The sequence below is a fragment of the Haemorhous mexicanus genome, chromosome 2 (genome assembly GCF_027477595.1).
Source record: "Haemorhous mexicanus isolate bHaeMex1 chromosome 2, bHaeMex1.pri, whole genome shotgun sequence".
Classification (NCBI taxonomy): domain Eukaryota; kingdom Metazoa; phylum Chordata; class Aves; order Passeriformes; family Fringillidae; genus Haemorhous; species Haemorhous mexicanus.
In genome coordinates, this window is record NC_082342.1 from 19,140,606 (window position 1) to 19,155,254 (window position 14,649).

At 35.7% G+C, this 14,649-nt stretch overlaps 1 protein-coding gene across 2 annotated transcripts; it reads left to right on the forward strand.

Moving 5' to 3' along the window:
- Window positions 1-207: 207 nt before the first annotated feature.
- Window positions 208-13,943, forward strand: LOC132322792 (T-cell receptor-associated transmembrane adapter 1). Of its 2 annotated transcripts, XM_059837514.1 has the most exons (7): window positions 208-449; window positions 4,441-4,556; window positions 5,699-5,809; window positions 7,360-7,396; window positions 8,748-8,809; window positions 10,086-10,144; window positions 11,284-13,943. In XM_059837514.1, the coding sequence occupies exons 2-7, from the start codon at window positions 4,532-4,534 to the stop codon at window positions 11,542-11,544; spliced, it is 555 nt and encodes a 184-aa protein (XP_059693497.1). In that variant the 5' UTR covers window positions 208-449; window positions 4,441-4,531; the 3' UTR covers window positions 11,545-13,943. The 2 variants fall into 2 exon arrangements, with proteins under 2 accessions (XP_059693497.1, XP_059693499.1); XM_059837516.1 differs by lacking the exon at window positions 4,441-4,556 and having other exon boundaries at window positions 216-449.
- Window positions 13,944-14,649: the final 706 nt, after the last annotated feature.

The window sequence follows — 14,649 nt, forward strand, 5'->3', positions numbered from 1 at the left end:
GGTAAAATAGTTCTGTAATTTACTTTAAGAAGTATCTAAATACTTTTGTTGAATTCAATATAACATTAAACCCAAGAAGACTTAGAACGTGAATATGAATATTTCAAAAGTAGGTTTGTATCACATAACTGAAACTAATTGTCCTGTACATGTCTTTCTGAGACAAGACAGGTGGACAGTAAATACAAGAGTACACATAAATACTTTAATTCTCTCTTGGAGGCAAACACTGAAGGAGAATGTGTGTTTGCGTGTAAAAGCTGAACCACATTTCCTGTTTGTAAGAAAGAAGGCGAAAAAAAAGACTGGAGGGATTTGAGATTAACAGCAACTCTAAAGACAGGTTCATGCTGCCAGGCTCAAAACAAGAGTATCCAACTTCTGCCAACGTAACTTGATTTCCTTTTGGATAAAGAAGAGGAGAGTATTCCTGGAAGCAGCAGAACCAGGTAAGCCTTATCTTTTAAATTAGTAAGCATAGGAGCAGTACAATGCTATGGTAGATTTGCAGGCTCCTAAAAAGGTGGCTCAGGGTGCTAAACCTTCATTAACTAAGGCATTAGTTTTATTCTGAAAATACTGTGCTGTGGGCTTTCTTATTTTACAATGTACTGTTTCCCTTCTGAAGTATGAAGCTGATATCTTACAAAGCAATTAGTTGTGCACTAATTAATTGCAGTTTAAGGAATCTTTTTCAGAGAATTAATCCTGTATTAAATGCTCACACAGGTGGAAGCATTTTTAATGCTAATTTAACATTCATCAGTCTCTTAATGAGTTTCTTTTTCTAAGGGCCATTAGAACAAAATATTATTTATATCAATGTTTAATTGGAAGGGGGGTGGAAAGACAGTTTTATGTAATCTTTAACAAATTTGTAGACAAAAATAAGAGGAAAGAAAAGAAAGAAACCATTCTGTGCTCCAGATCATCAGCATAAATCTGGTAGCAATTAATCTGCCTCTGTGGATAACACGTTGATACCACAGATGGCATGTCCAGCTAGATGGTATCTGTGTTCCTCACCTCACGTTTTTTTCAGTACAAAAACCTGGTAGAGGTAGCCTATCTCCCTTGTGATGGATTATCTAAACAAAATATATTAAAGCAAGGAGGAACAAAACATAGCACTTCTGCTACCTATTCTTATGTTGTTAATAGGACAAATATCCAACATGAATTGTTAAATCTGGCTCCACTCCCTACAGGTAAGTACAGGATTATATCCACTCCTTTGAGTTGCAATAAAAGGAATAGCAGAAATTCACCCAGGAAAGATTAGAATGTTTTGGAGGCTTTTGTTTTTTTGGTTGGGTTTTATTTTTGCTTCTTTTCCCTCACAGCATTCCAGTGACAATATAATGAACCCTGTAAAGAGAAAATCTAAGAACAAATAACCAAAACTCTATCTATTCCCATGTTTCTGTTGGTGGAGAAAGTTGTCAATAGACTTTTAAAGAGAAAAAGCTCAATTAACTACGTATTTAGAAGGTCTGTTGTTTGTCTGTATTTTGTGGCATGAATTTAGTACATTCAGTTTATAACACTGGAATGTATACTAAGAGGTGGTGAGTAACCCATTCCTGAAGTCAGAAAAATAAAAACATTATCCAAATGAAGCAACTTACCTAAGACAGACATTCTACTTGGAGGCTACTCCAAGTTTAACCTGGTTTTCAAAGATAAATATAAGAACAGCAACATAAGAATGTGTCAATAATACTAGAGAGAGTCTGATATTAGTTAATCAAAATACTGTCATCTTTATAATTATTAAATATAATATTTCTCCACTCACACATCCCAAAATCTTTTAACAATATAAAAAGAATTGTTGTCCCTCTCATGAAACCTTGGGTATGTAATGAACATCTTCCTTTTACAGAGGAGCACATTACTTTAAGAAGACTTCAGTATTATTTCTTGTAACAAACTACCACCACCCTGAAGTTTTCCTATCACAGATAGACTGTCACAGAAAACCCTGATGGAATTTGAGCTTATCCTTTTAGAATCATAGTGTCCTATTCCTAAGTGGCCTAATTATTCCATATGACTTTTTTCAAAAGATACAACATTCTTTTTTTTAAATATTCAATTTGATGGCTGAATGAGAATGCCCCTGAATACAGTGTCATGGTTCTTTGGACTAATTATATGTTACGTAAAAAAAGATTATTATCGTTTTGCTCCATTTGAGAATAGATGATCTGCATGAGAATTAAAATTAGACAATAGAATAAAAGACAACATTTCAGAATGTAATAGAATTAGTCTAATAGACTTGCTGTTTATTTCTCACTCACCATCTACAGTCTCCTTATCTTATTTTTGTCTTTAGCACAACCTGTTAAGTGTGAGAGGTTGCATCTGCTCTTGTACATTTAAGGAGGGCAGTGTAGTTACCCATGGAGACAAATTGTTCTTCACACAGTTGGTCAGCTTTCCTTCTAATGCTGCTGTTGTCAAAGTAGTTAATATTGAAATAATGCAGTTACAAATGTGAGCAGTGTATCAGAAACACCTGTAAGAACAAGAAGACATAGGAAGATCTGGGAGTTGCATATCTGTAAAGCTGGGATATAAAATCAGATTTTCTCATATTTTAAATCTGGGTATTATGATTAGCTTGAAACTAATGTTAGAATGGCGTGGAGCTCTCAGAAGAGCACCAGTACATCTCCGATCAAGGTGTTCACTATGGTTTTACAGGCTAAGTATTGTTTCTCCCATATAAGTAGTGTTGTCTGACAAACAAATAGCTAGTATTACAAAAACAAACAAAAAAAAAAGCTGAAGTCACACATATGTTTGTATACATTCTACTGAAACACAAGCAGATGTTTAAGTCAGTGTTATGGAAAATAAATTTTAAAATAAACGAAGTAGTGTTCATCCAGGAAGAAATTTAAATGTTCTTTTCCTAATCTACCCAAACCCATGAAACTTCCTAAATCATGCTTAAGAACTATAGATTGTGAGATTTAAAACATTGGTACATTTTATGAGAAATCCAAGTTGTATATCTTTTTATCCGTAAAACGTTTTTTAAATTCTTGAGAAGTAGGATGGCTCAAATACTATTGAATTTAAACTTGAAAACTAAAAAGAAAATAATTTTATGCAGCCTTTACTATTTTCCAGATAATAATTTCAATTTAAATCAAAAACTGAAACAGGAAAATAATACTTGTCAACAAAAAGTGGGCCAGTTAAGGACTGAAAATGGTCAAATTGAAGCTAAGAGTTTTCCTTCTACACTGGAAGCACCAAGCAACAATTGGATTCCTGAATCAGAGAGATAAATGACAACCTTCTATAAGAAGAAAAAGGACACTGTTAGATCATTATTGTACTTTTGGTACCTGCTTACTCTTTTTGTTCTAATGAGTCTCAGTGTTGTGGCTTGTGGAATGGGCTGCCCAGGGAGCTGGTAGAGTCCCTGTCACTGAGGTGATTCAGGAGAAATGATCATGGCACTGAGTGCCATGGTGCAGTTGGCAAGGTGTTGTTCAGTCACAGGCTGGACTCGATGATCTCAGAGGACTTTTCCAACGTGGTTGATTCTGTGATTCTATCACAGTTACACGTGCTTCCTTTCTCATAGGCCACAATGCTGCTTCTGCTCCCTGGGAAAAGTGTTTGTAGGAAAAGAAATATGAAATGAACATGAGAAGAATGGAAACCAATCACATCAGAAAAGATAAAAAAGACAGGAGAAGAATGAGAGGATTCTGATTATTTAGGCACAACAGTGAATCCTGAAATTTCTTGTTCTGGACAGACTTGTAGTTTTGGACAGGTTGCACGAGATGCAATAATATCACTAATTGCAAAGTAACCAGGTTCCAAAGACTGGTGATTCTTGATGCACCCTGATAACATCTTCTCAGTGTAGGATCTCCCATTCTTTTAATTCCTTCCCTGAAAAACTGGAATGATGTATAGCTGCTCCATGGGGATGTTGTCTCTCCTCATAAATGTCTGTATCTCATTGCATAAAAGTGCCTTTCAACATGAAAAGAAGTACTGCAGTAATAAAAAACTCTCAAACACCTTTGGGAGAACTCAAGTAGTAGAAAAGAAGGGCAATAAGATGTTTAGTTTAAAAAGAAAAATAAATGGTCACTGAAAGTACCATGTGCAAAAAAAGTGTTAAAAGTCTGTCAGAAAATTACAGCTTATTTGCTTTGTGTTGTTCCTTTTAAAAGAGCACTCTGATCAGGAAAGAAACCTGCATCCCAGAAGCCCAGGTGATTTGTGATTTTTTACTGCCAGGGCTTATCTCATCTTGTTTTGTCATTTTAAGAACACCTGGAGGTTGGAGTACAACAAAACAAAAAGAGCTTTGGCAACACCAGCACAATAAGGCGGCAAAACCTGTTAGAAGGTTTTGAGCTGGAGCCCAGTCAGTCAAGGAACAAAGCTCTGTTTTCTCAGCAGGAGCAAATGCATTGCCACCCTCCCTTGGCCAGCAACATGGAAAAGTGCATTCCTGTACTCCTTTAACTTGGCTTAGGAAGCAAACAAAATGTGGGCTTCCCGAGGGAATCCAGGTATGTCAAAAACCAACAAAGTGCTTTAAGGATCAGTATTGTCCTGATGACAGCCCCTTGACTGCTCTGCTTCAGCTACATGTTTCTTTTTATGCACTATTAGAGGGCATTAGTTTTAGGCACCAGGCTTTATTTCAAACACTCCAAATCTCAGAGAACATGAAATATGCCTCTGGGGAAAGTTAAGAATAAAGCTTCAAGCTCCTTTCACTCATTTATTTGGCTCAGTGTTTCCTCTGTCACAGAAGGCTTTCGCAGGCCATTCGTAGCAACGCTGATAATTTTGGCCACTAGACAGCCACAAATAGGCTATTTTCTTCTGCATGGTTTGTGATGGAAAATTTGTATAAACTAGGTTAATCAAAGAATTAATTAAATGAAAAAACACATTTTGTGCAGGGGGGTTCTTTCCTGTCTTTCTTATTGCAAGGAGTGGCAAGTTTAGAGAAAAAGATTTTGTTCAGATAAGTGGAGCCACCTTTTACCAAGTGATTTTCCAGGAGCTGTTTGAAATTTTTCTTGGGGCTTCACTGGTTCCCAGCTGATGCCATCACTTTCTCTGGTTTCTCAGGCAAGAAAATAAGAACAAGTAAGTGGTTTTAATAGCTGGAAAACAATGCAAGAAAACATAACCAAATTTTGACTTTTTTTCAGGAATTGTTAAAATGTTACAGTCTTAGCTATTATTCTGAGACACATCCAGCAAACTTGTTTTGGCTAAACTCGGAACTACTTTCATGAACTCTAGAATTTAGCTAAGAATTTACTTAATTTACTGCAAATACTAACTTAAAGACAGCTGCAAAAATAATTTCAAAGCTATCCAGTAAAATGACTTTTTTGTTTATGAATTTCTGATTTTTACTGCATCTTACAGGCAAACCAATAGCTTAATCTTTGGCTGAATTCCTATGAAACAGTATTTCTGCTAAAAGTTTATTAAAGTTGCTTTCTTAATATTTAGCAACTGGTCTTGATATTAATTATTTAGCTTGTATAGCAATACAAGCTAAATAATTAATATACTCTTAGTCAGAGAGTAAACAATGAAATAGCAGCTTTGATTACAGAAACCAAAAACCAGCCAAGCACAAAGAATACAGTAATATGTTTGACAACACAAATAGTATATTTTCTTTCAGTTACAGGAATGGACTGCCATTTTTCTGTCTGGGGAGTTTTGGCCTTACTGAGTTTGGCTCTGCTTGTTTCAATGACACTGAATATTGTACACTGTATGAAAAAGAAGCAAGGTAAGTAATGTCTCTTAGTAAGGAATCAAATTTCAATGTTTAAAGCCATCCTTGCTCAGAGCTATCAAGTCGACAAATTGATGCTTCTGAATCTTAAAGTTATATTTTGGCACGGATTTATCTTTTGAAAATTTTTAGGAGAGATGGTTCAGTTATGGTTACCGAGCGATTGCTAACTGACCAATCCACTGCTAAAAACAACTACCTAAATCCATTCTTTGAAGGTAAATCAGCAAAACAAGAAGAATTTAGCTCTGACTAAATTTTTATTTTTTAAGTCTATTTTTAATACCTGCAATTTCCTTTCCTAGGAAGTATACCTTTCCTAAAACTGATTATTATTTATATTTCCATTTAGAAATTATTTTAAGTAGATGCACTGATAGAAAATACATTTGAGAAAATTTTCTCCTCCCCAAATTCCAGAATGCTTGTTTGAATTTCAGATTTCATACAGATTTTATGCCTTATCAGTGTATTTTGGAAAAACATTGTAATTGCTTTTCATAACGGAATTCTAATGTATTTCTTAAACCAGTGTGTCTCTCATATGGCTGCAGTCATACTCTGGTTTTGGTTGAAATTAACTTTTACTTTTTGACAGATTGTGCCAGTGAAACCTCTCTTATGCATGTGATTCTATGGTTAGGAAGTTGAACAGTTCTCACCATTCCCTTTACACCGGGAAAACATCCCCTGTGCTGTACATGTAGGGGTGGGCAGGCAAACTCTGGTGACTTCAACAAGGCTAGATACACCTGTGTATGTAATCTACATAAAGAGAAGGCCTGTGCTTACAGACTGAGCTCACCAAGTATTAGAGTCAGATATTCACAGGATATTAAGAGAGTTGCTGGAGGTCTTTCCGGATGGGTGTCAGTTGAGCTTTTTGGTTTGTGTTTTAGGGCTACTAGGCAGATATCTCTATGAGGAAGAATCACAATCATTTACAAAACTAACCTGACTAAGATTGAGGTCAGAGTGGCTGATGCTGCATTAGTCATCGAGTTGGAGCTTACTGTGGTAAATTCTGGAGTCGTGGAGCAGAGTTTAGAAAGTCAGGCATCCCTGAATTATTCATCAAGCTCTAGCATGAAATCTCTTTGTAGCCATTGCCTCTCTGCTTCAGTTTCTTCATCTGTGTGGATCACAGGATCTCTTTTTCAGCCATACCAGAACTAGTGAAATAAATAAACCCATCACTTTGTACAATTGACACAATTCACCTCCCCAGAGAAAGTCTGAGAGAAAAAAATGAGGGAGAAGGAGAATGTGGAGGAAATAAATAATGAATCACATATGTTATAATATGGTTTTTGGGTATTGTAAACTAATGTAGACTTTGTAGACACAGCACAAGGCCATAACACAAATATTTTTTGTATTTGACAAAATATTTGAGAAAAGTAGAGGGACAAATGAAGATCCTGAGACCCAGAGCTTTCAACTGTATTCTCTAAAACAAAACCAAAACCATGCCTGTTGAGACTGAAGTGTTCTAAAATAACATTTCATTTTCTCTTAACTTCTTTTTTTTTTTAAATTTCTAGCTAAAATGCTTAAAGACTATGAAGAGAATGACCCACGGTAAGTTGCATAAAAAAGTTTTTTTCTGGCAAGGCTAAAATATGCAATGCAATAAATAATGACAGATTGCTTTGGAGGGATGGCATAGAGGAAAATTCAATATCTCATGCAGTCTGCCTGGAAATGTTGGTAGTGGAAAAAAAAATTTCAAAAAACCTAGGGAAAAAATATTCACATCTGAGATACACCCTCCAGTCATTTTATCAACAATGAAATAATTGCATGCTAATACTATTTTATCTGAAAGTGCAAGGTATTGAGTTAAACCACCTTTACCTATCACTTAAAGTCAATAATTCCATAATAATTTAAAAGAACTCTCAGCTCTCACAAAGCAGTGACAAATTATAGTCTGATAGTTAATACTTGTGGAGCAATAATTTACATGTATTTACATTTCATAACCATCTTTTACACACAGCATCTAAAAGCAATAAAAAAGTCTGTTTACAGCTGTAGGATATCTCATGATCTGTTACGCAAATCTGTTTCAAGTCTCTCTCTCTTATGCCACACAGAAGAATACCCCAAACCAAGCCCAAACTTTAGAAAACAGAGATGGATAGTCTCATCTCAATACAAATACAAAAGGCCCTTGAAACAAAAATACAAAAGCCTGCACCTGTTACCCAAAACCAATTCTCAATTACAAATTTTCTTGAAATTAGAAAGTCTATATTTGTCTATTACTTCCTGTTCAAGTGAAAAAGACCACTGAATGTGGTGTTAGAGCACGACTTCACCCCCTTGATGAGATGCAATATAGGAGTGCAGTAGGAAGGTTACAAAGTGCTTCCCACTAACAATTCCCATTTTACAAATCCACTTAAAAACATTTTCAACCACCAGGTAATGAAACACAACATGCAATTTAAAATGCAAAGCAGATAGTCTTCTCTGTTTGTGTTGACAGAAGTATTTTAGTTGAATCAAGAGGGGACCTTTTAAGAACATTGTCCCAAAAGACACATACGGTGCTTTAGTTTGTATTGCAGAGTGGTCTCAGAGGACATGAATTGGGTTCCTTTCAGTGATCATCAATATTTCTTACCCTACCTCAAACTGTAGCTTAATAAATAGCCTTGAGATTAGCTTTGTGCTTAATGAAGTTACAGGAAAGGAGAGTTCAGTTTTGGGCTAGGTAACAAATCTCTCTTTAGAATATCCATACTGCCATTTCTACCCCCTCTGATATTTTTGATTTTGTTTATAAGATAACAAACAATCTGCTATATATAGATATACACACACAATCTGCATATGTCCATAAAACATTTACTAAAATATAGTATTGGGGTGCTAAATAAAGCATATTCTGTGAATTAAAAGTATTTTTTCATTCCCCTTGTAGCTATGATGGCTATCACACAGAAGATTATCCTGTTTACGGCAATCTCAATCAAGATATTTTAGGTAAGCTTCATTTTAGGAACACGTGTCTATTCAGTAGCTATAAAAATGTATGATTAAAAAATGACTGACTGACATATTTTGCATTTCTCAAACAGCAAACTTGAGAATCTACATATTTTCAACTACTGATATAATTGAAATTGTTAAAAAGATACTTGGGATAGAAATGCAAACCTTCATACTACACTACTATTTATAAGAGCAGATCTCATACTGAATTTGATTTTTTACAGTCCATACGTTCCTGTTCAGCCAAGTATCTCAAAATAAAGAGCTTGTCTAAATGTAAAGCTACATTATCTCAAACAGCAGCTTGATCCACGCCTATTAAAGCAATCTAAACCACATATTACTTACAGTCCAAGGTCAGTGCTCCCACAGAAGCAGGCAGAAACAAACACATACCAGCTCTCTGCTGTGGCTATCCACATATCACCAGCAACACTGTCAAATGTGCTGAAGCCCAGCAGCTGAATGGTGGGCAGACAGCTTGGCAGGCACATTAAAGGCTGTAACATCATGTAACTGCAGTGAAAGCTGGATGTGCAGAGGGTTTCAAAGCCCTTACAGAGTTAAAGCAGTATTTAAGTAATGAGAACGACTTTTTCTGCAAGCCTTAATTGGAGCTAAGCAAAACTAAAGCACTTCAACTGCAGGGGAAAAAAAGCCCAAACAAACCCAACTTTTTCATACAGTTTGCATAAATTGAATCAAGTCAATGCTCAAATGCAGTGACATTGTAAAAGTCTGAAAACTGTCAGGAAGTAATCTCTTTTACTGGCCGCTAAAATGAGATATAACATGAGAAAATAACTAGAACCAAATTTACAGAAAACTGAAGTAGACTCAGGAACAGAATTTAATCACTAGCTTCTGCAACTCACAACCTCTTTCTCAGTCAAAGAAATGGCTGCCTGTGCTGAAAAATTAATCACTACATTGCTACCTCTTAATTGCAAGAAGTCCTCCTACCACTCTGAAATGACACTCATATAAGTAAATAATAAGAAACCTCTCCTTCATATGAACACAATTATTTCCATTTTCACAGTACGTGTCTGAATTTCTTAGTTATTTACCTCTCTATAATTAGAGGGAGAGAACTGTGTGTGATTTCAAAACAAACATCCTACCAAAGCAAACTGGGGGGGAGTTTAGAGCATCAATTTAATATAATGTTAGAGCATTCTCTAACAGAGAAAATCTGTTGGTCTGATTATTTAAGACTTAGTAGCTTGTCTTAATAAAAAGATTTTTCTACTTTGATAAATTACAGAAGAATGTTGTTACGAGCAGATGAAGTCCCAGCCTCAAAGACCAGTTAACCCGCTACAGGTATCTTTAATTTTAGTTATAGATTTCTGAATTAGAGTAACATGGTCTGTCTCAGAGTTCCTTTATTTATCCTATAAGAGTATATAACAAAAATCTTCACACTCTCACAAAAATTACCATGCATTAGTATCTCAGTTCATCAAAGTATTTCAGTACAAACTTGACCCTCCATTCAATCTGAGTCATTAATAAGGAAGCATAACTATAGATGGTTCAGATCCATGCAATACAGCATAATAAAGCTCAGCCACAGGCACACAGATCATGTGGAGTTAAATTTGCATCCATGGCTAATGTAAAGAATTAATTTTATTTGGTTTAGTTATCAACCAAGTGAAAACCGAGAATGAAAACCATGCATCACGTGATACTCATAGGTTTGACTGGCTCTCTCCTGTCCAGTGCAAAATCTATATGCCTTAAAGAGGGAAAGATTATTTTCTATTGGTTTGTACTTTGTTGAGATACCTGTATGCCTAAAAGCATGAAAGCTTCAAATGAAATTTGCCTGTAATTGAAGCATTCCTAGCATCAATTTCCTAAGTTGATTGCCGCATATTTCATAGGAATGGATTTTCAGGCTGTCTCACAGGGTATTTCCAGGAGGTAAAGAACAACTTCTTAAATCTAGACATTCCGATGTCAACAGTCATTGATGATCTGGCTTGAAAAGCACAAAAATCAGGGAAAAGACACAAAAAGCATACATTTTGCACTGAAAATGAGATCATATATATAGACAACAATCATCCATCTTTGGATTTCTGCACAAAGAAAGCCTGTTAATAACGGGATTCCAGCTAAAAAATAAAAAAGAATAAAACCAGATCAAATAATGTCTTGCATCCTAAAGAACCTAGACTTATTACATGAGCTTCCCTCTTTCCCACAGAGAATTTTTCCAGTGATACCTTGAGCAATTTTTCCACATTGCCACTGTCAGTCATTTACCATTAGCTTATATTGAACCATTTTCCATTCTCCCACAGTTTAATAATTTGTACTTTTAATGAGCTGTTTTACAGCTAGTTTAGGCAAATTGCAGGCAGGATTATGATTAAAGCATAGACATAGTTGAAGACTTAGATATTAATTTAAAGCAAGGATAACTACTGAGCATAAAGTGAATTTTCTTTCAGGTGGAGTCTGCCAGTCAAATGTGCTATGCATCACTTGATCACAGTGTCAAGGGAAAATGCAGAAAACCAAGGAGAAAGAATGATCCTTCATTAGAGGAAGATGAAGAAGAAAGATCATCTAACCCCATGGTGGCTTCCAAAGTTAGCATTTACCTCAACAGTGAGCAGCTGGCTGCCAAAAACACAGTGAAAGTAGAAGCCATTCACGATGATCCCATCAGATTAATGGGCTTGATTCATAATACAAAAGGGGAGGACTGAATATGCAATGAACCAAATATGTAACCATAAAGTGAGATTTGCTTTTTTATTCTGGAGGATCAATGATTGCCCAGAGAAAATATTCTGGAAAGCTGACATACTAAACAGTGGTATGAAATGGGTAAGTGTTCCAAACTGTCTGCCAAACATATTTATAGACTAAGCAAGACATAGGTCCAGACTGCTACTCAGATGGATCTGCCCTTCTGAAGACAATTTGAAAGAGTTTCAGAAGCTGATAGCTCAGCATTCACATGGTAGTGATTCCAGTATGAACTGATCCTCTATTAAACAATTATCACTTTCAAGCAGTCCTAAAAGACCCCGTTATTGTCTATATAGCTCTAGCAGAGTACAACTATTTATTCCATATTAACTCCAATACTTTTGAAATGAGATTGTGTTTCGTACTTGCACACTTGGTGATTAGTTGTTTTATCAAATAAGAACTAATCTGCTGTTCCACACTGTGAACGTCCTGACTGTGATTGGTCTATGGCAATGATTGGAGAATAATTTAACAGCTGATTTAAAGCAGTAATTGTACATTTCGCAAGACTTAGCAGAATCTTTGTGTATCTTTAGTTTCCTCTAACCACACTAGAATACATCTCAAATCTCAACTCCTCTACTAGTCTAATATTGTATACACCTGTATTCAATGGTCCATCTGTATTTGCATTCCTATTGGGTTTTCCATTGCCATCCTTAACTGTTTTACAAAAACAACAAGAGCTTTTTATTTCCCCAAACCCCTCACTTACTGTATGCACATTTATTTGAAGACTAAACTCTTTTAAGTTTTATAGAGTGGGTATCTGTTTTATATTATATTTTGTATTCTGGGAGTCATTAAGTAGTTGCAGCAGGAAGCAATAAAGCAAGTTGATGTAATGTGTTTGCCTCCAGGTGTCAGACACTTCTGCCTTCTCAAAAAACCAGGATATTGTGGCCTTTAAAATCCACAATCAGTGCCAAGGAAAACTCAGAAGCGCACAGAGCCCTAGAACTGTGTCAGGTCCTGAGAGATAAACCTGGAAACAAAAGGCCCATAGCACAGAGAGCCAACACCTTCTAACAGCAGAAATGCATGGACACATCAAGGGATGAGATAAATCTATGGAAAAAAAAAACCCAACCAAACAAACAAACAAAAAAAAACCAGAAAAAAAAACCCCAAAACCCCAAACAATGGTTAAATTCTACCTGTCATTTCAATCTGGTAACTAATTTAATGGAAATGAGGTACCCACTTCTCTCAATGAGTGTACATGTAACATAAGGTTCACTTCACGGGATTTAACTACATTTAGTTTCCTTTCTGTTCTCGGTCTTCGTTGTTTAGTCCAGCTATGTTTATGCTAATTTTCATCAGGTGCTTTCCCTTGTAACATAGTTTGTTCAAGGAGCATTTTTGTAAATATTGTCCATATATATCTATATGCATTTCCTTTTCACATTTAATCATTGCCACCAATAAATTATTGATTATGGCTCTCAGGATGATCTTTAATAGCCTATCAACTATTTCCAAGGCATTTGTAATGCTGCCACATTACAATTTCGCTTTATTCTTTTGGCTCTTTACCCTCCATCTGCTTAAATAAGCAATCAAACAACCTATTTTTTTTTAAACAAGTTTTGGGGTAGTTTTCAAATGACTACTGAATCCTTACATAAAAAAGCATGTTCAATATTGTTCCATCTTCAAGACATTAGAGAAAGACTACATAAACTATGATATACTAGTTAAATTCTTTACATATAGAGCAAGTTTGAACTAATTACAACGTAAGAAGAGGGGCTAGGTTCTAGGTTTACACTGTCTCAGTAACCTCATCTGTTTTTCCACAGTTCCTTAAAATTTTTTTTTATAGCAAAGAGAAGCAGTGTAAAGGTTTTTTTTATTAACAGCAAGCTTAGCATTCAAGTACCAGTTCAATGTAACAGTAAAGAATGAGTAAAAAAGAGGAAATATGGTGGAAAAAGCAATACCGTTTGGAAGGGAAGAATGGAACTCAAAACACAAGAGATCAGGTAGCACACTGACATCTTTATCAGTTGAGGCAGATGTATTCCAGCAGTAATTATAGCATTTGATAATCGCTGCAGATGTACCTGGCTAAACATACCTGGTCTAGCAGTTAGTATCATTAGGAGAAACAACAGATTTTTGCTTGTATTGTACTTCTAAGAGTCTGCTGGCTCACATGGTGTAGGAGGATCAACTCTAAAAATAGAAACTTTCTCCCTTTTTTGCTACTGCTAGCACCTAAACCATGGCATTGGTATGATCTTCCAACACTTAAAAGGTTTTCCAAGAATAACGTCGTTAAATTATTTCAAAGTAATCTTCACAAAGACAATTTTGCTATGTTGAATAAACCAACTTAACTTCCTTTCCTGTCTGAGCTGCATTGAAGTTGCTGTGTAGAAGTCATAACTACATTCAGAACGGGTCCAAACCACAATTCCAGTTGACTTCTAAATTACTTTAGAACAGAAAAAAATGAATTATGCAATCTCTCAATACTAGTGTATAAAGAAATACTGGGAAATAATTATCTCAACAAATCCAAGAGGAAGATAGTTCATAAAATATATTCCCTACAGTGCATCCATGTCTGGAAAAGGAAGAAAAAAGAGCCCCAAGAGCATTTCTAAAGACAGTATTTTGCTACTGTCATGGAAAGACACATAATATCCAAATTATGAAGGATGGGATGTGTGTGCAGAAGTTCGTATTGCAGAGAAAACTTCACTAGAGCTGGCTTCTTGTCCTATTCAAGAACAATACTTAAGATAACAAAATTTTGGTTTTAAGAGCTAAAATAAAACCCTCCTGTGTGTCTGGAAATAAAGTAAAGCCAAAGAAAACCAATTTCTTCCTTTTTTGAAGCTCAGAAAGCTAACAAGGGGCAGTGCTGATAAAACAGCAAGTACCTGATCTGACACCACTAAAACGATCCCCCCCCTCGCCAAGAAAGGACACAGCAGTGAAAAACTGTGGGACCCTCATAACTCATTCTCATGGACTTGCTTGTGCAGGTATACAAACTCCTCCTGAGAATTCACATAGGAGAAAAAAAATGTTGAAGGAAGGTA

Excerpts from the sequence above, each read along its gene's own strand:
- LOC132322792 (XM_059837514.1), top strand. The coding sequence starts at position 4,532 with ATGTGGGCTTCCCGAGGGAATCCAG. Across the intron at positions 7,397-8,747 it reads TATGAAGAGAATGACCCACG|CTATGATGGCTATCACACAG; the intron begins GTAAGTTGCATA and ends TTCCCCTTGTAG. Across the intron at positions 8,810-10,085 it reads TCTCAATCAAGATATTTTAG|AAGAATGTTGTTACGAGCAG; the intron begins GTAAGCTTCATT and ends GATAAATTACAG.